Source organism: Ailuropoda melanoleuca, chromosome 10, assembly GCF_002007445.2.
Source record: "Ailuropoda melanoleuca isolate Jingjing chromosome 10, ASM200744v2, whole genome shotgun sequence".
NCBI lineage: Eukaryota > Metazoa > Chordata > Mammalia > Carnivora > Ursidae > Ailuropoda > Ailuropoda melanoleuca.
This window is the reverse complement of record NC_048227.1, coordinates 14357150-14378842: the sequence shown is the minus strand read 5'-3', so window position 1 is coordinate 14378842 and position 21693 is coordinate 14357150. Positions and strand designations below refer to the sequence as shown.

At 40.6% G+C, this 21693-nt stretch overlaps 1 protein-coding gene across 2 annotated transcripts in view; it reads left to right on the top strand.

Moving 5' to 3' along the window:
- The window catches only part of LOC100474580 (S-adenosyl-L-methionine-dependent tRNA 4-demethylwyosine synthase TYW1), a 202451-nt gene that overhangs the window by 115916 nt on the left and 64842 nt on the right, over window positions 1-21693 (top strand). For both annotated transcript variants that reach the window (XM_011234359.3, XM_019807649.2), the window contains exon 13: window positions 6503-6638. In XM_011234359.3, the coding sequence (XP_011232661.1) occupies window positions 6503-6638 (136 nt within the window). The remainder of the gene's footprint in view (window positions 1-6502; window positions 6639-21693) is intronic.

Here is a 21693-nt window from a genome sequence, read left to right as displayed (position 1 = left end):
TTGTAATTTCAGCAGTATACTTCTAATTCGCTTATGGGTTCAAGAAGAAATCACAATGGATGTCGAAAATATTGTAATGGATAATGACGGGAATAAAAACAAAACTTATGTGATAGATGTCAGCAGGAATAACAGAGCACAGACCTTCAAAACCTGCTCCTCTATAAAAACAATGAGAACACTAGCAAAAATTGTCAGAATCAACTTTTTCTTGTAGGTACATAACAATCAATTTTTCTAGAATAAAAAAATGGTTGAATCTCAGTAGGAACAGTAAGCCTTTGGTATGTTAATATGGCCTATTTCATGTCCTAAGCTTCATGGTGTCTTTTTTTTTATAGTAATTTTTTATTTTGTTTATGTTAGTCACCATACAGTACATCCCTAGTTTTTGATGTAATGTTCCATGATTCATTACTTGCGTATAACACCCAATGCTCCATGCAATGCATGCCCTCCTTAATACTCATCACCGGCCTATCCCAATCCCCCACCCCCCTCCCCTCTGAAGCCCTCAGTTTCCCAGAGTCCACAGTCTCTCATGGTTCATTCCCCCTTCTGTTTATCCCCCCTTCATTCTTCCCTTCCTTCTCATAGTGTCTTAATATGTCCTATTCCATCCCGACTTGCCCAGCTCTGCAGTAGCCTTAAACCATATAGCTTATAGTCATAGTAAGGGCCAGCAGCCTGGCAGCCAGGGGTGGGAGCAAAACAGAGTTGGAGCTCCTTCAGAGTCCCATTTTCAGAGATTTGTCATCATGTGGGTTATGTGGCAGTTCCCTGAACCCCTCATGCACAGGAGTTGTCTTTATTTGAAGTGACTCACATTCTGTCCAGTGAAAAAGCTTTTCTCTGGGGTGTTGCTCGTTATCGGCAGTTATCGGCAATCAAGAAGCTAACTAAAGAAATTAAAAGGAAGAGCTGGGGAATGAGATGTTCATAGTGATCTTTGAAAAGCTCCAGTGTATTCCTGGGAAGCTAGAAGCCAGCCCGTAGGCAGGACGTGGCCTGCCGGGGAAGCCTTGACAAGGCTTTATGCTCTCACCCCTGCCTGATGTTGATGTCTTGAGCAAGCAGACAGTGAAAACTGAGGTAGAGTTGTCCACTGCATGCCTAGGCATGGAAGGCAGGCCCCACCATACACACAGAACCTTCAGCAAAGGCTGGAAGCCTTTCTGGTTGAAGGCATTTAAGGGTATTTCTGGCCAATCACTAGCAGACTACTAAGCTAACTGAACAGGCTAAACACAAGAAAGAATACAGAATTTACCAAAGTAGTTCAGTAACAACAAAAACGGCAACAAACAGATAAAATAGCAACTCTGGGTTGGAAGGTTGCACAGAATTGCACATAATAGTATTTAAAATGTTAAATGTTTATTTAAAAAACCGTGAACTAGACAAAGAAGTGAGAGTATGGCTCGTACACAGGGAAGAAAACAGCTAGTGGAAACTTTTTCTTTAAGATTCCACATATAAGTGAGTTCATGCAGTATTTGTCTTTCTGTCCTTTCTGTGTTTGGCTTAGCTCGCTTAGCATAATGTCCTCCAGGTTCATCCGTCATGTTGCAAATGACAGAATTTCCTTTTTTTCTCATGGCTGAATAATATGGCATTTTCTTTATCCATTCATCTGTTGATAGACACATTTTCATGTCTTGGCTATTGTGAATAATGCTGCAGTAAACGTGGGGATGCAGATATCTTTTCAAGATACTGATTTCATTTCCTTTGGATAAATACCCAGAAGTGGGATTGCTGTATCCTATGGTAGTTCTATTTTTAATTTTTTGAGGAGCCTCCATAGTGACTGTACCAATTTACATTCCCACCAGCAGTGCACAAGGGTTCCCTTTCCTCTGCACATCCTCGCCAGCACTTGTTATCTTGTCTTCTTGATAACAGCCATTGTAATGGGGTGAAGTGATACGATTTTGATTTACATTTCCTTGCTGATGAGTGATGTTGAGCTCCTTTACAAGTACCTGTTGGCCGTTTGCATGTCTTTGGAAAAAATGTCTATTCTAGTCCTTTGCCCATTTTAAAAAATCAGATTAAGTTTTTTTGCTCTTCAGTTGTAGGAGTTCCTTATATATTTTGGATATTAAACACGAATAGATATATCATTTGCAAATATTTCCTTCCATTCTGTAGGTTGCTGTTTTGATTTTGTTATCATTTCTTTTGTTGTGCAGAAGCTTTTTAATCTGATGTAGTTCCACTTGCTTATTTTTGTTTTTGTTGCTTGTGCTTGTGAAAGACCTTTTCCCTATGTTTTCTTCTAGGAGTTTTACAGTTTTGGGCCTTACATTTAAGTCTTTAATCCATTTTGACTTAATTTTTGTGAGTGTTTTAAGGTAGGGGTCCAATTTTGTTTTTTGTATGTGAATATCCAGTTTTCCCAGAACCATTTAGTGAAGAGACTGTCCTTTCCATATTGAGTAATCTTGGCTCCCTTGTCAAATATTAGTTTATGGGTTTATTTCTGGATTCCTGATTCTGTTTCATTTGTCTGTTTGTTTTAGTGTTGTTAATGTTTTAATGTTAGTGTTAATACCATACTGTTTTTTTTTACTTTGTATTATAGTTTAAAATCAGGAAGTATGATGCTTTCCACTTTGTTTTTTTCCCCCTCAGGATTCCTTTGGCTATTTGGAGTCTTTTTGTGGTTCCATACAAAGTTTAGGATCGTTTTTTCTGTTTCTGTAAAAAGTGCCATTGGAATTTTGGTAGGGATTGCATTGAATCTATAGATAGCTTTGGGCATTACAGACATTTTCATTTTCACCATATTAATTCTTCTGATCCATGAACATGGGATGTCTTCCCATTTATTTGTGTCTTCAACTTCTTTGATCAGTGTTGAGAGGTTCTTGAAACTAACATAACAATATACTTTCTAAGGTTCCATTTCTAGAAAGTGATTCAGTCTTGAGAGAGGCCCAAGGACCTGAGTTTGCAGGTGCTTCTGATGCAGGTGGTCCTGACCACACTTGGAGAAATACTGCAGTGAGGCTTGAAATACTGCTCTTGGCTTTCTTTGACAAAGGGCCAGCCGGCACTGTTTGTGAACTGACCATTCTGGTGGAGGCATTGTGGTGCAGGGCTGGGGAACAGGCTCTGGAGTCACATCTCGGCTCAAATGTCACTATTGACACTTGTGGATTCTTGAAAAAGCTACTTAAGCTTTTGAATCTCAGTTTCATCATGTCTGAAATTGGCAGAAGTAGCAACTACCTTGTTGTTTTACTGAGAAGATTTCATGCATGGTAAAGCATATAGCACAGAGCACCCAGCGCATGATGAATACTCAGTAAATCCTTCCCCTTCATCCTCCTTCTCTTTTCCTCCTAAATTATCTGGCCAGACCTAACAGCCCCAGATGGTCTTAGGGATTCTGGTTTTAATGGTGGTGGATGTATGGACCCTCAGTTATTATTTATTTATTTATTTATTTATTTATTTATTTATTTATTTATTTAATTTTGTTCAATAGGAGCATCAAACTTACTCTAAGCCATTTGCAGCCATTTGATTTCTTGCAAATATAAATCTCTTTTCCTTTTTTCCTTGCTTTAGTCATTGGTAGGCCTTGTTCTCCCTTCCAAGCCAATGGCCTGCTCATCTCTACAGAAAGGCAAAAAGGAAGAGGGATTTTTATGTTCAGTTGTCAGTGCATTTGTATATATGATTCTTCTTAACTCAGAGCTTTAAAACGAGCAGGACAAAGGATCGTCACAATAATCTTGTCAAGATTCATTGGGCATTTTCACTGGGGATTGGGTTTAGGATTGTATTTCCCTTTTATTTTATTGTCCTTTTTAATTGTTCTCAGCAGCAATGTGAGATTCTCAGGCACAAATTATTATCATTATTTTAAGGTTATAGCATTCTCTTGCTTTTTTGGAACGAAAATGATGCTATCTCTGTATAGAATGGTGACAGATAAATGACCACGCTGAGAACCTTATTGCTTGTCCTTTGGAAATAGAGGCCAACAGTAGGCAGACATAAGATCCTTGAGGCTCAGAAAATTTCTCCAAGGTACTGTTAATGTTTTGAGTCCGTTAGGAGTAAGCTCTGTAATTCCTGGGGACTTTTCCTCCTCTTGATGCTTCCTCTACTCTTTGGTAAGAGATGTATAAACTTCCTTGATCATAGAATCTCAGACATTTAGTACCGACTAAAATTTCTTATTGGTACTGTTAGTGTCCAGGGCTTCCTTTTTTGGCAAATGATGGAGGTTTGTAAAATAACTATGGCCTTTGGAATTTACTGTTCATAATCTTAAGTAGTTATAAAGGCATAGTGAAAAGGTCAAGCCAGTTCCCATTTTGTATTAGGCAGCTTTATGACAGAGTCCTGTAAGTATCAGATAATGATAGCCAGCAGTATCCATTAAAACAGTCTCTTTTATTTTTATTTTTTGTAAAACATAAAGTCCAGTTAAGGTAGCATAGCCTCTCTGTTATTAAAGAGGTTCCCAGCAAAAAGGATGGTGAGACAGCATGCTGCCATTAACAGTATCCTCCTGTTTTTCATTTTCAGTAATTGATGTCCTTTGCTCAGTAGTGACACAGGATTGAACTTTTAAGGATTCCCTTTGTATGCCAGCATTGGAGAGGGATTAAAGCAATGAGTCTGCCAGTATTTTAATCACTTCTTAACTTTGGTCAGAGCTTCTCCACTTTTAATAACTTTGGGTTTAGACCCTTCTGATTTTTCCATATGTCACTAAGCCAGATCATTTTAAGCATTTGTTTGGCCTGCATGCCCTTAAAAGTTAGGTTAGCTCAAGTCAACAATATCAAGTAAAAAGTAGCTTTAAGTACCTGCCTGTATGGCTGGATAAAAAAAATAGGGTTCCTGCCCTTTAAGGTCTCACATTCAAAGATTGATAAGGCTGATATTGATAGATACAAAAACATAAAACCAGTTTGATGGTGAATTTTATGGCATGTGAATTATATTTCAGTTTTTAAAAGTGCATAGACTTTGAAGCAAAAAAATGCATAAATGAATTCTGGGGGTAAATACAAATTCTGGAATNGATCGGTAGGGGAAGAAAGGGATAAAGAAAAGGGGGGTAATCAGAAGGGGGAATGAAACATGAGAGACTATGGACTATGAGAAACAAACTGAAGACTTCAGAGGGGAGGGGGTGGGGGAAGGGGATAGACTGGTGATGGGTAGTAAGGAGGGCACGTATTGCATGGTGCACTGGGTGTTATACGCAACTAATGAAGCATCAAACTTTACATCGGAATCTGGGGTTGTACTGTATGGTGATTAACATAATAAAATAAAATTAAAAAAAAANGGGTAAATACAAATTCTGGAATAGTTATAGAAAGTTAATAGTGGGAGAGTTCGGTCAAAGCATTATTAAAGGGAAATTTCATTCTTGTTGCAAATTTATTGAAGAAGATGAATTATGAGATCTGTTTTTTTTGTTGTTGTTTTTTAAATTTTATTTATTTGAGAAAGAGAGTGAGAGAGAGAGCATGAGTGGGGGAGGGTCAGAGGGAGAAGCAGGCTCCTCACTGAGTGGGGAGTCCAATGTGGGGCTCAGTCCCAGGACAGTGGGATCATGACCTGGGCCGAAGGCAGTCGCCTAACTGACTGAGCCACCGAGGTGCCCCTTGAGACTCATTTGAAGGGAGAACAGGGAGGTTATGAAAGAATATAGTCTGGACTTAAAGTATAACTGGCAACTAGAAGAGTAGATAAGAATGAATGAGTTTCATTAAATGAATTCGTGAATTTGAGAGAAGTGGAGAATGAGTGGTATTCATGGAAACTGATCAAGAAGGCAAAGAAAAATAATCTGCAACGTACATTTTTCTTAGGGGTTGTGCTCTTTTATAAAGGCTCGGTTACTGTTACAGCTCCGCATTGCTTAAAGCTCCCTCCCTAGGTCATTGTTTGCCCCCACAAGGCTGGACTTTAAACCCACTCTGGCTCTCCAAGGCACAGGTGAAGTGCTGCTGTGGCTTTGTGCCTTTCAAAGAAGGTTTGAGCTTTTTGGGTTGTTTCTTGTTCCGTAGAAAACTTCCGTCAGTGAATTGAGGATGGAAGGTGGCCTGTCAGCACAGACCCCACGTGGTTGTGGCATTTCAGCTGTATAAAGCTTGAATGGCAGAGTTCATGGGGAAACTCAAGTCTGAGACCCCTTCTAATTGCCCTGGGATGATGGGGCCTGACCTGAAGCTAGATCTCATTTTGTTTTCCACTAAAAGCTAGTGTTTGCAGAGGGACCAATTTTAAGTAATTGAGTGCTTTCAGTTTATTAAGAATGGTATGCAGTCATTGTTAGAAATAATCAACTGACAGCCCATTCTGTCACATTATGAAAATCATTACTTCAGTCCTTTGGGAGAGGTAGACCCCCTGAAATGTTTAATTACCACGTCTATTATAGACTGTAAATTTTACATCATGAAAAACCTGACACAGGCATAATTTTTTCCCTGTTTTTTTGTTTTTTTTTTTAATTACAAAGGAACCTCAAACCAGTTACCCAGCTATATGTCAGTGTGGATGCTAGCACCAAAGATAGCCTGAAGAAAATCGACCGCCCACTCTTCAAGGATTTCTGGCAGAGATTCCTCGACAGCTTAAAAGCCTTGGCAGCAAAGGTAAGAATTATGACATCTTTAAGAGAGAGAGAGAGAGAAAAGAAGTGGAGAGAGGTTTTTTGTCCTATTCTTTTTAAAATAATAATAAAAAAAGAATAAAGCCTTCAACCTTTTTTTAGACTTCCACTTACATTATTCAATAAATATTTATTGAGTTCCTCTTAAGTTTGTAACACTCTGCCTTATATGTATAATTTGCCCTCTGTGTATTTAGGGAGAGAGATACACACTCCCAAAGTTAATTAATAAAACATGGCAAAGTAGCAGCTCATAGCAGCCCTAAAAGAGGTGCCAGCAAATAATATATGTTCAAATATGAGGTTAATTTTCTTGAATTTCTAAGACCGAATTTCTTACCCGGTAAGGAACACAACCTCAGAATGTCCAGATTTCATCTTTCTCTGCCAGCATTTGCCCTTTCTTATGTCTTCTCTTATGTCATACTTATTTTCCTATTAGATCTCACGTAACCTTCTGATTCTTCTTTTCCATTAACCCCGTATCTCAGTAGTTGGTATTTTCTGTTAGTTCTGCCTCTCTTCTTCTCTTGCAGCAATTCCCCTTTCCTGTCCTCTCTGCTTTTGCCTACAGTTCTTCACACTTTACCCAAACATGACATAATGAGAAGCACTACGGGAGCTTCAAAAATTACAATTTCTTTTTCCTAGTGGGATTTGAGAATCTACATTTTAAACATCCCAAGTGACTTGTGCAGGCCACATCTGGTACTCATCATCCCAGAAAACCCCCCTGTCTCTCCTTTGCCCAGCATTTACTTTACCATTCCTAATCCATCACCGTCTGGCCTAGGAGGGCAATACTTGCCTGCTTCTGTTGGCATTTCTGCAGATGCACCCACCACTTTTTCTGAGTCTTTGCTTACCTCCTCAGAGCCTAGATTGTCCTTTCTTCCCATTTCTTTGACTTGTAGAAATCCTATGTGACCTTCAAGGCTCAGCTTCATCATTACTTCAATTTTGAAGCCTTTTCCAGTGGCAAACAGCCGTCCCTGTCTCCTTTCTTAAGTTTTATATCTATAAACGCACATTATTTCTTCTGTGTGTTTTTTTTTTTTTAAGATTTTATTTATTTATTTGACGGAGATAGAGACAACCAGTGAGAGAGGGAACACAAGCAGGGGGAGTGGGAGAGGAAGAAGCAGGCTCCTAGCAGAGAAGCCTGTTGTGGGGCTCGGTCCCATAACGCTGGGATCATGCCCTGAGCCGAAGGCAGACGCTTAACCACCGTGCCACCCAGGCGCCCCTATTTCTTCTGTTTTATCTTAGCTTCTCTTCTCCTCAACTGGATTCCTTACTCCTGTCTGAATTCCACACAAAGTCTAGCACAGCACATTTAATGGTATTTGAAAGTGTTTCTTAAAAGAATGAATGGGTGGAAACTCAACAGAGCTCTGTCGTGGTAAGATGTACATACACAGTTTCTTGACTGTTCAGATATTTAGAACTCCCCCTTCCCCCATTTTATGCTGGAGAAGTTAAACCAGTACCTTTTTTTTGGTGATTTGGCGATTAACACTGACATTATTTAGGTAATGCAAAGTAGGCATTTGGTTTCTGACCTGTCTCGGATTATTGATAAAGCCAGCAAGCTAGGTGCTTCTGGGTTCCTAAAATCTCTTTGTCTCTGGATTTCACCCTTAACTCTATCACCTTTATCTGTTGCTGAGACAGGAGATACATGGCATACAAGTCAGAATGCACTTAGAAAGCGAACAGCAGGAGCTGGCATTATCAGACACATCAGGTGTGGTAGATGACAAGTGGGCATTCGTAGAATGGCTTAATGGCTTCTCTTTGTTTCTTTTGGCCAAAATTTTCCACAAAATGCATTCTTACCATGAAGTTACAAGCCTTTACATGTCCGTTTCAATTCTGAGTACTTTGGGTTGACTCATTGAGAGTAATGCAGTAACTTAAAGTTCTGTAGTGTTTTCTAACTTGTGAGCTTTTTACATATAACATCATTATTGTGTCCATGTAACTCTGGTTGGAAAACTTTCGTTGGGCTCTTTAAACTATCTGCTGGCAGATGGCGCGCCTGGGTGATTCAATTGGTTAAGCATCCATGACTCCTGATCTCAGCTCAGGTCATGATCTCATGGGTCGTGAGTTTGAGCCCTGTGTTGGGCTCCGTGCTGGATGTGGAGCCTACTTAAAAAAAAAACAAGAACTATCTGCTGGTAGATCAGGGCAACCGCATTCTAAGCATTTTGTAGCAATTAGAATTCATGTTTCTTATTGTATCGTTTACATTGCCATTTAAGAAAGAAGATCTGTGGCAGGAAGCTGCTCTTAAAAGTTTCCTTAAGTTCACTGTAGCTATGTTATCTTCTTCTGAATATCTAATGTTATTGGTACAGTAGATTCCATCAAGAAAGGTCTGTTTTAGTGCTGTTTAACACTCAAAAATAAAACATTTATATTGTAAATATACTTACTAGCTAGGGTCAAACTTGTAATCTGGTATCATTGAGTTTTTAAATAAAAACTTCTAAATAAGAGTGACTTTTCAGCTATTTTAATTAGAGCATCTCTATATCTATACTATCATCTTTTGTACTTGTTTAGGCTTTTAGTACTTGAGTACTTTTTGTTACTTGTTTTAGGCTTAGCAACGATAGGCATTAGAAGAGAAAGAATTTCTTGAACTTTTATAAACAGAGGAATTTGATTTGTCTTAAGATTTTCAGCCTATTTATGAGCTAATGCAACCCAAAGTAGAGGAAGGTAGGAGGGTATTTTGTTTTATTTTTTTAACTCTTGGCAAGTATAATGTTTACACTTCCAGATCTTTATCCTTTGTCACAATGTTCCGTTTCAAATATGAGGAGAGAAATATATTAGTACTTGAGTATGTGGACCTAAAAAGCAATTCCATCAAGATAACACAGCAAAAAATGTGTTAGCTTCAATTTCCGTCCACAATAGCTACTTGTCAAACAGTCCTTTTTTGAAAAAAGAGAAATCCATCTTGTACAAGACAACACTGCCTACCTTTGGCAGTAGACTTTTATCAGCAGTGTGACCAGATGTGTTTCTGCTGGCATGTTATTATGCCAGCTTGCAGATCCAGTAGGATAAGCAGTGATACCGATATTCTTGAAACCTCATATTTGAAAAGAAAAACAAGAATAGTTTTTTGCATTACACTTTCTTGGATATCAGAACATTAGCATTCTTTCTGCAGATGTGAGCATGCTCTGACCTGATGTTATTGGAGTTAATATTCTTTCATTGTTAAGAAGGGCTTATTATACATTGAGATAGCTTTGTATCTAATATTTAGATAAGTCAGTTTATCCATGTGGCCTACACTTTGCAGATTAAAAAACAAACATCTAATATGTGACTTCCTTGTCTCTGATCATAAAAACATTACATGTTCACTATGGACATTTGGGGGAAGTAAAGAGAAGTATAAAGAAATAAGGAAAGAAGTTACCTGTAAATCCAGGACCTTAAGACAACTACTGCTGATATTTAAAGTACTTCTATTTAATCCTTTGGGGGGGTGCTTTTTTTACATACATCATTCAATTTTATATGTTGTTTTTTGTTGTTAAAATCAGGTCATAGCATGTTTCTATGCTACTGATATTTCTGTGTGGCCTTCATATTAAGGACAGCTTAGTCTTCCTTCTCAGTGTGAGATAATAGAAAATATTTATATATTGGTTTCTGTACCCAATTCCTGGCACAGAACTCCTAGAACATTTGTAACTTTCTAAGTGGTAAGAACACAAGGAGCATCTCTTGTTTTAGTATTTCATCTTTGACCCCTTACTTAACATAGGGCTCCTAAAACCCTTGTAGATTCCTGAGTGATAAGACCACGAGGGCCATCGTTGTTCTAATGAGGTGACTCTGGGTGGACTCCTAGGTGGCTCCTAGATCGGGGCTGGTCACCAGAAAGATCAAGCTGATTTGAAGGTTGGGATTGTCTGCGAATTCTCCTCACCCCCCGCCCCTCCCCACTTCTCTAGAGAGGGGAGAGGTGCTGGAAGTGGAGTAAATAATTGATCATACCTATGTGAGGAAGCCTCCATAAAAATCCCAGTAGGGGGTTTGGGGAGCTTCCTGGTTGGTGAGCACATTCACACCAGGAGGGTAATACTCCCCGACTCCGTGGGGACAGAAGTTCCTGGGCTGGCTCCCAGATCTCACCCAATGTATCTCTTCACCTAGTTGTTTATCTGTACCCATTAATAAACTGGTAAATATAAGTAAGTGTTTCCCTGAGTTCTGGAAGCTGCTCTAGCAAATTAACTGAATCTGAGGGGGAAAGGCCATAGGAGCCTCTGATTTATATGGCCCATTGGTCAGAAGCATAGGTGACAACCTAGATTTGTCATTGGAGTGTAAAGTGTGCTATAGTGACAGAAAGGAGTTAAATTGTACAACACATAGCTCGTATTGCAGAGAATTGCTTGGTGGGGGAAAACCCTTCACACGTTTGGTGACCAGAAGTGTTCTGTGTGAGTTATCAGTAAGGGAGACACATAGGAGAGAACCCTGGATCTTTCCCTAGTCACTCAGCTTCCTGATTGTTGGCCAGTAGGAGGATCCAGCAAGAATGTGTCGTGTTCTGGCACACTTGTTTAATTGTGGGGGCCCGACAGTAAGTCAGGTTCCTGTCTTTTTTTTTTTTTTTTTTAAGATTTTTTAATTTATTTATTCGACAGAGATAGAGACAGCCAGCGTGAGAGGGAACACAAGAAGGGGGAGTGGGAGAGGAAGAAGCAGGCTCATAGAGGAAGAGCCTGATGTGGGGCTCGATCCCATAACGCCGGGACCACGCCCTGAGCCGAAGGCAGACGCTTAACCGCTGTGCCACCCAGGCGCCCCCTTTTTTTTTTTTTTAAATAAAGATTTATTTATGTATTTTTTAGAGCACGAGAACACCCGAGCAGGGGGAGGGGCAGAGGGAGAAGGAGAGGGAGAGAGAATCTCAAGCAGACTTTCCGGAGCCCTACACAGGGTTCAGTCTCATGACCTGAGCTGGAGTCAAGAGTTGGCCACTTATCCGACTGAGCCCCCCAGGTGCCCCCGGGGTCCTGTTTTTATCACACTTGAGAGGGAGCCTTGGTGCCTCTGCTGTTCTTGAGTTCCCACATACACATTTTGTCATTTTTTTAAAAAAGATTTTATTTATTTATTTAACAGAGACAGAGACAGCCAGCGAGAGAGGGGACACAAGCAGGGGGAGTGGGAGAGGAAGAAGCAGGCTCACAGCAGAGGAGCCTGATGTGGGGCTCGATCCCATAACGCCAGGATCACGCCCTGAGCCGAAGGCAGACGCTTAACCGCTGTGCCACCCAGGCACCCCACATTTTGTCATTTTTAAACATTTCTGACATCAGGTGCAGCCAGAGATGGCGTGTCATATTTAATTGGTAGCATCGTTATTTTCATAAAGGAGAGAGAGAAAATAATTGCGTCTTACTATCTAGAGTACCTTAGGTGAAGTGAAATAGCGTATCTTCTTCTTCCCCCCTGTTGACGGTGAGCACGTCTCCCAGCCGTTGTTCTGACTCGTTCCCCTGTTACTGACCTGTTTTACTTCCGCCTCCCATCACTGATGCCAAAGTCTACTCTTCAGCTTTATTCCGTCTGACTGTGGTCTGAATCTGTTTTTTATTATCTTTTCTTAGGCTTTGTCTTGTTCTTTATCTTCTTCTAACCTGGGAGCCCTCTCCATGGGCACGGGCCTCCTGGGGTGGTGATTCTGTCCAGCGTGCGTTTCATGCCATTTTACCCTCCTCGCTTGACTAAAAGGATGTCCTGGTTTTAGCCCCTTTTGAAATCAGACCGAGACTGCCGTGCTTGATCTCTCCAGTAGTGTTATCCAAAGCCAGTGTCTACAAACGAACTAGTTGCCTCCAGTGCCGGGAAGTTTTCTAGTAAATAGGTTTTCTCCAGACCTGACTTCTGCCTCAGCTTGTTTCAGGGAAAGATGAACGGGTTGCATCTTAGGTTCATGTGGAGGCATCAGGTAATCAGGTCAGGCAGATGATTACTTAGACGGCCTGGGGACTCAGCAGTGTCAGAGTATGAACACGAAGAAGTGACAGTTATCTCTGTAGCGGTAGGTTGCTGTGGAAGGCAACGAGGGATGGAATTGTCTAAGAAGGCTCTAGAGAGGGCCAAAGAAGGAGCCTTAGGGAAAACAAATTTTGAAGCTTTCGAAATGAGGAGCATAGAGAGAGTGACTGTGGGAAGAATTTGATAAAGGTGTTGGTGCAATTCCATGCAAGTATGGTATGTTACATGTAATTCAAAGAGACAGGTTCCAGAAAGAGTGAAGGGGAAAGGAAAGGTATGAGGAAAAAGAAAACTTGGTTTATCAGTTGCTCTCTAATGACTATGTCAAAAGGAAGTAGACTAAGTGTCTTGTGGAGAAGCCACTGTGTAGTGGGTTGAATGGGAAGAACGGAATGGAGAGAGTGAACAAGATACTAATGTAATGAATATTAACCTTTTGAACCAAGAGCAACAATATTATTTAATGAAGAAATTAAAGGTATTCCCTTTGTCAGATAATTGTCTAAAGCATATCTGCTGAAAAGCAGTTTGAAAATAAATATTACCTGTAATGAAGAAAATAAGATGACTCATATGCCACCAGAATTCAAAGATAAAAACACTATTGTTATAATGCTGTGTACCTTCCAGAGTTTTAACTCGTGTGTATGTGTATGTGTGTGTGTTTTACTTACAAAATGAAATCATACCGTACATATTTTTACAACTGTACTTTTTATTTATAATACCGCAATTAAAATATTTATTGAAAATATCAACTTCTGTCACCATAGATTAATTTTGCCTATTTTATGGCTAAAACAATTTAATTTTACCTTTGGCAGCATTCCCTGACTCCCTCCTTCCTCTTCCCTGGTTTATATCCCACAGTGCCTCTATCCAGCACTTAGCAACTGGAAAAGTCCATGTCTTTTTTGCCCACCATGGTATTGCCAGCTCCCATCACAGTGTGACGCACAAATTGCCATGAGACCCACTCCCCTCTTGATGTGTATTTCATTGTTTCCCAACGATTTGTCTTGTTGTGATAGTTACGAGCTTGGGATTCTGAAACAAGACTAGGTTTGGATCCTATCTCCTACCACTGCTTGGCTGTGCAGTATTGGACATGGGGCTCAGTTTTCTCATCTGTAAAATGGGGTTAATAACAGTGCCTACCTCATAAGGTCTGGATAGAAACATCTAAAAACATCATGGAATGCCTGTGTTTAAATTTTAAAATATAATGCCCTCTATCACCAATCTTGTATATAGGATTGATTTTGGACATTTTAAAAGATACAGTAAGTAAGATGGTAAATACCAATGTAACTACCATCTAGTTTAAGAAATAAAATATTACAAATTCAGTTGTAGTCCCTGTGGATATCTTTTCTATTATATTTCCTTTCCTCTCCTCTCTTTCAGAGGTAATCAGTAATCAATTTTGTGTTTATCATTCCATGCTATATTTAGACTTCACTCTATATTTACAACTCCATAAACAGCTGTTTTCTATATATTAAAACTGTATATTATAGTATCATCCTATAAATATCATTCTGCAACTTGTCCTTTTTTTTTTTGACCATTTAAACAAATAAAATTGACTATTTCAGCTATTTTTACACGGGCAGGTCACTGGCATTAAATACATTCACCTTATTGTGTAACCATCACCACCATCCATCTCCAGAACTATCTTCCCAAGCAAACTATATATCCATGAAACAGTAACTCCCCTGCAACCTTTATTGGTTGATTTAATATTATATTTGTGAGCTTTACTTACATTGCTACCTTTTGCTTTTGAGGTAATGTAACTGCTTCATAGCAGTCCATCCTATAAATACCCCACAGTGTATCGATCCTTCTCCTCGGGGTGGACATTTTGGTTTTTCTGAAGTTTTCAACTCTCAACTCCCAGTGAACATTAAGGAGAGTGTGTCTCGTGTACGTGTGCAGGAGTAGTTTCTTTAGGGCCCATAGTCAGCAGTGAAAGTTGCTGGACTGTAGGATACACCTGTCTTCAACTAGGTTTTTTTTTTTTCAGGGTACTCAGGAGCATGGCTATGCTTCAGAGGCGAGTGTAGGAGACTTTCCATTTTCTGTCCTCGCAAGCAGGTGATACTGTCAGCTTTTTAAAATTTTGCCAAGCTGATGGCTGTGACTTGTTGTCTCTTTGTGGTTTTATTTTGCATTCCTCTAATGAGTGGGGTGAACATTTTCTCATGTTTTGGGCCATTTCCTTAATCACCTTTACATACCTTGCTTTTTTTCCCACTGGTCGTGTATATATACTTTTTTGATTTTTAGGAGTATTTCTTTCAGTAATGGTCTTTCCCGTAACATCGGTAGGGCTTGTTTTCTCATGTCCTTCAAGACTCCATTCAAATATCACCTTATCAGAGACTTCTTCTCTGACCGTCCTTCGGAAAGGAGTTCCCCTCCTTGGCAGCATTCTGATCCCTCTTCCCTGCCGATTTTTCACATAGTGCAGGTCACTGCCTGACTTGTGTGTTTATTGTCCATCTCTTCCCCAATTTGAACATGAGCTTGCGAGAGCAGGGACATTGTCTCGTTCCCTGCTGGGTTCTCAGTGCCTCCAGTCGTACTTTGCCGGTAGTACACATTTAATAAATATTTGTAGAATGAATATAAGAACACATGCATGCTGGTATTCAGGTTCCCAGAAATGATGACCCCTGCCTTGGGCTATGTAGAGTAAGCAAATGCTAAAGGATAATAAAAAGACCCCATTTATCCAACTTGTGAGCCCCAGCAGGGTGAGTGCATCCAGTCTGTCAGAGAACCTAGGGAAAAGCATAGAACAGTTCTGCTAGTCCAGAAAAACTGAAGTTGGCAAAGATACAGGTAACCCGTCTTAATTCTGCCCGTCTCCCCGCAGTGCCTGCAACAACTGGATAACAGCTCCTCTGAACCAGTGGAATGGAGACACAAATGTTCTATGTACATGTTTCTTTTTTACTTGAGATGTACATACCATGAAATTCTCCCTTCCAAAATGTGCAAGTCTGTGATTTTTAGTACATTCACGATGCTGGGCAACCATCACTACCGTGTCATTTCCGAACATTTTCATTACCCCAGCCTTTTATTTATAATGTTTATATATATATATATATTTATTTATTATTTTTTTTTTTAAAGACTTTATGGTTTGTGCTTAGGTCTTCAAATACCTGTGTCTCTCTGTAGTGTGTGTTGCCTTCCAGAGTTGCTGCCCCTCGGGGTCTGCCCAGCAAACCCATGCAGGCTCCATCCAGCCCACGCCCAGCAGTTCCCGGGGGTATTTGCCCCCATCAACCAGATCTGCACCCCCCCAGCCTCACTGACAAGGCTGGAGGCTAGGTTCAGGATTGAACTACGTATAACGCAGACAATGGATCTTGCAGCGAGCATTATTACTACAAGTTTTTATGTTTAATAATAAAGTTCCAGTAGCTAACATTTATTAAATGATGGCTTCCTAAATTCTAGAACTGCTGATCCTTTATGCGCGTCATTTTGCTTTATCTTTGCACATTTCTTATGAGGTAGATATTGGTGTTACCCGTATTTTATGGATGAGAAAATGGAGGCTTAGGAAGTTGTTTGGCTTCCTGATTCTTTCATTATCTTTTAGCTTGTGTTTGTGGAGGTTGTCATTGCTGAGAACCTGGATACCAGTTACAGAGGTCGTCAGACTGGTATTTAAACTCCAGTTTGGTTTTCAGAGGGCTTCATTTTGTCAGCCGTTAACTCTCTACCCAGAAGATAGACGTTAGTTCTGCTACCTAAAGTTACCATTTTTCCCTCTCATGTTTATTCTATGAACCAGAACAATAAGCTGCATTTCTCTCTTATATAATGTGATGAGGTGGAGATTTTCATGGGTCAGCAAAAGTTTATGGAAACATTACAATTATGGAATTCTGTAATGATCTCTTGCCAAGATATTAGTTCTGGGGGAAGATTTCATCTGATCTGAATAATGAATTAAATTATAAATTGCCTGTTGTTTCACATGGGAAAGAAATATTTTTGGATGTAATCATCATCATGTGTAATTCATAGTGCTCGCTGATGAGCAGGGAAGACCGTGGAGTAATCTCTACTTTGCTGAAACGTAGGTCCATGTACTATGTAGCAGTACGTTGCAGTGAGGGCAGCGTGAGAAGGTGGACAGGACTGACTGTTGAAATTAACACGTTTTAGTGAGTGGGAGAATGACAAGTTGTCCTGTTTTCTCAGAGGTGTTTTTGGTTGAGAATTGGTTGGTTCAAGTGACCTCCTTCCTCCACCACTTTTAGAAAGAAAGGTGCCAGAACTAAAGGTGACGCTAATCAAGTCCTCAGAATTCCTCCTCTCTTGCAATTCACTCCTTCTTTATTGTTTTTTTTTTTTAAGATTTTATTTATTTATTCGACAGAGATAGAGACAGCCAGCGAGAGAGGGAACACAAGCAGGGGGAGTGGGAGAGGAAGAAGCAGGCTCATAGCGGAGGAGCCTGGATGTGGGGCTCGATCCCATAACGCCGGGATCATGCCCTGAGCCAAAGGCAGACGCTTAACCGCTGTGCCACCCAGGTGCCCCCACTCCTTCTTTATTGTTATTTGCTTCTGAGACTAAGACCTTTTCTTCATCCCTTGCTAAGTGCAGAATTGCAGAATATTCCGAACCGTACTTTTTAAAGCATATAGTTAATGATAGCCCTACCTCACAGAACATGGGAAAGTGCACTTTGCTGTTTCTATTGGGCAAAATGCTCCTAAACCCACATTAGAGGGATTCCAGCTTGGTAGGGGTGGTATAATTCAGCACCGCGGCGCCAGTTTAAACAAAGCCTCTGGGAGGCATTGCTCATCGCTCGGACTTGGTCTGCAGAGCTGAACGTTGCGGCTTCCCCCTTGGATAGAGCTGTATTTTTAGAGGTGGGCACGGAGACCCAGGCTTAAAAAAAGAAACCCTCTGAGGGCCCTGTGGGAGGAGTGCATGAAGCCCCCCTGCACCAGGCTTCCTGCCAGGAGGGCCTGTGTCTTCATCACTGTGGTGCTTAGTAAATGCTTCCCTAAAGAGGCGTCACAGCCACTGCCGGAAACGACCTCATCTTAGCAGCAGGGAGAGCCCCACGCTCCCAAGCCACATCGCTCTTCTTGATCTCAGGGCTCTGAGAAATACGTTTACACCGAGAAACCTGGGAGACGGCTGCGCCTCCGGAATCAGGCTTGTGTTCTTGTTAAGTAGTGGAAGTGGCTTTGGAGAAAGCCTCTGGGCAGCTCCCTCACTGTGGCCGAGGGCTAGCTTTGCCGGCAGGGCACCTCACAGACAAGATGGGGACATCATCCCGGCCGTGACGGCCTCTGTACTGACACCCTGTTCTGTGGAGCCTTGGCTTTCATGGGGCTTGATTTCTAGAACATGTGTAGCCGCTTCTCAACACAAGAGGGTGACAAAGTCCTGTGTGACCTTCTAGGCCAGGGCATCACCATTTACTCGTCAGTACCCTTCTGTAGTTATTCTGTGGGCCTCTACTTTGGGCTGCCTTAGACCAGCTATGGCTCCCTGCTTTGTAGGAACCCTAGGAAATGTAGTGTTTAGCCAAGGCATCTGTATGGTGCCAAACAGGAAATGTGGGGTACTGAACTGGTGGCCGTCCTGGCCAATCAAGGATGTGCAGTGATTTCTGACAATCTGTGGGGGAGTGCCGGCGGATCATTCTATGTTCATCCACACCGAGCACTTTGGTAGACCTTCTAGAGAAAGGCCTGGTCTCAACTGAATATCAGTTGAAAGTGCAAGGATGGGGTCACCTGCTTGTAGACAGTTGTCCTGAGCCAGAATCAGAAGCCATGAGATGGAGCCCCGGGGTGGCTCAGTCGTTAAGCATCTGCCTTCGGCCCAGGGCATGATCCCGCGGTCCTGGGATTGAGCCCCGCGTCGGGTCCCTGCTCAGCGGGAAGCCTGCTTCTCCCTCTCCTACTCCCCCTGCTTGCGTTCCCTTTCTGGCTGGCTGTCTCTCTCTCTGTCAAATAAGTAAATAAAATCTTAAAAAAAAAAAAAAACCACGAGAGGAGGGACATGGGCACCCTAGCCATGCCGTCTGGCACCTGGCAGAGTGCTCTTCAGGTGGAGAAGGGTGGAGGAGGTTTAAGTTGGATCGTTGGATGCTTTTGTGACAGTGAACTTCTTTGCTGTTAAGATTCAACCCTGATTCTCAACACTCGCGTACCAGTGAGACGGTGGGCTAGATACCTGCATGGCCCCCCCAGTCTGTGACAGAGCCTGTGCCCCTGAGTCACACCCTCCGTGTTTTTGGAGACTGGCTCCACCTCTGCGAGCTTTGTGATCTTAGGCAGCATCCTCGTGGCTCAATTCCTTTATTGGTAAGATGGGGACAGTACGACACCCGCCTCATCAGGTTCTTGTGAGGAGTAGATGAGTTACTGTGGACAGTATTACTGGAAAGGCCTATAAAAACAAAGTTAAGACTTAATAAATAAGTCATAGCATACTTATAACTCTCCAAAAAGACTTAATGGAAATGTATAATCTATATTTCATTTTGAGGATTTTTTATGTCCCAAATTTTTAAAATATATATTCTTTTAAATAAAAATTACTCGTGAAAATACGTACTTAAATTTATATCTGTTTTGGATATGCACATTTTACAGCATTCCAAGTTTACCTGGTCTCTCTGCTTTGAATATTTAGACCAGACGTGACCTTTTTAAAAAAAAAAAAACAAAAAAACCCTGTCCCTCTTTAGAGGAAGGAGAAATTCAGTATAAGAGGGAAATTCTAAAAAGAGTTTTGATACAAACATCTTCACGTAATCTTCATTGCTTTATTTCATGTGTATTATCTGTGGATCCTTTTTTATCTTGAGTTTTAAAATGGAACAAAAATCTGTAACACTTGAAGCAAGTATATTTAGACACATACATACATACATACACACATATATTTGTAACCAGTGTGTGCATATATTTTTTGTGGTATCTCCATGTTTATTGACCTACATATAAAAATGTATGTATATATATTTACACATACACGTGTATGTATATATGTATTTTGGAGAATCTCCAAATAAAAAATTTAAGTCTCAAAATATGAGAAACTATAAAGATCACCATATGAAAAGTAAGTTCTGTTTTTCTCTTAAGTATTATTTTCTTTGTCAGTCATATTCCTTCGTGACTTGTTAACGTAAGAGGGGAAAGATTGCTTGTCTTTTGCGTTTAGAACTTATAAAATACTAGTCAAGCCTCTCATTTCTTTCCTTGAATTTTTCCCAGTTACATGATGGTTTGTTTTGGGATGGGGATAGTTTTGAAAATAGACTTCTAAATCAAAGTTTAAAATAAAGTTAATAAAGCGAATAAAGTTAGGAAAGTTTAAAATACCAAGCTATTTTAAACTTAATGAAAATGCTACTACCAGTCATTAAGTAAAAGAGTAATAAACCCAATAGAGAAATAAGCCAAAGATACAAACCCTTAATGGAAAACGAAATACAAATGGCCCATAAATACAGATAAAAATGTGTGAGGAAATAAGTGCTCTCATACATCTCTGGTGAGAATATAAATTGGTACAACCTCATCTTTGAAGGACGCTTTTATGCTATCTATTAAAATAAAAAATGCACGTGCCCTTTGAGTGAGTGGTTCATATCTGGTAATTTGCCCTGAGACATAGTTACATCCACATGAAGTAAAATATATGCAAGATTATTCATTGTGACGTTATTTATAATAGCAGAAGATTGGAAGCAAACTAAATATCCATCAGCAGAGAACCAGTTAAATAAAATATGGTACAGCCTTCTGTATACAGAAAGCGTGACTTCTTTGTGACCTGAGTGTCTGAAGGTGGAGGGAGATCTTTGGCTGTTTTCCTCTTTGCACCTTTTCAGAGTGTTCTTACTTTTAAAAAGGATAACCATCAGAAATTGCCCCAAGAAGGTAATCTTTCTAGGAAAAAGAATCAAATACCGTTTTGTATTCCTTTTCTTTTTAGTGTTAACAGCCATTACTGAAGCTGGGAAGGTGTTGGAGAAGCTAAAATGCCCCTAGCAGAGAGCAGAAATTCGATTGTAAACCAGATGATAGTGGGTTATAAAAAGTAGGACAGGGTAATTGTCTCATGTACAAACATTTTCATCGGAAGCACTTTTTCAACATTTTACATGTATTTGGTTTTCCTAAATATTCTACCCAACACATAAAATAATTCCCAAGACTCACGCTTGTGACTGGTCATCTTAAACATGTTATTTGATTACCGTGCGGTACAGTGTTTACTGAGAAACAGACTTTTCTTTCAAATTCCATCTCCAGTTTTTGTCGTTGTTGCTTTTTGGGTTTTTATCCTTTTGAGGCTTTCAGGCAGTGATTGTGCAGTTAGTGTTTAGTCAGAGTATTTGATGGAACCCCGTGGGGGTCTTTCCGGTCTTCAGAAAGTGAGTGTAGGGGAGGTGTTTGATCCCACCGTGGCACATACCAGCTCTGTGACCTGGGCTCAACAACTGAGCCTCTGGAAAGCCTTTGCTTCCGCACCAGTTGAGTGGGGTTAAGAGGAGTTCCACCAGACTGCGTGTAGGGATTAAGTGACCTAACACGTGTAAACCTCTTAGGACAGTGGTTGGCGTGTGGGCTCCATAATGTTAATGCTATTCTTAATGAAATTAGTTCAGACTTAAATGGTGATCATCTGCCTCTTAGAATAATTTTTGGTTACAAATGATTGTCAGCATTTTAGAGGCTTTGTTTTTACTGTACTCATTTCAGCCACCTCTTACTTTGAGTTTATAATGTTTCTAGTCCTGTGCTAGGCCCAGGGATATAATTGGGTATGGTCCGGTGCCCTAGAGGAATTGTAGTCTTCTGGGGTCAAATAGACAATTTCAGCAGGAGGTGACGAGTGCTGGGAGGATGCACAGGGACCATAAGAGCATAAGGAGTCCCTGGGATCAGAAGCTTCCTACATGGGTATTAAGGAGGGCA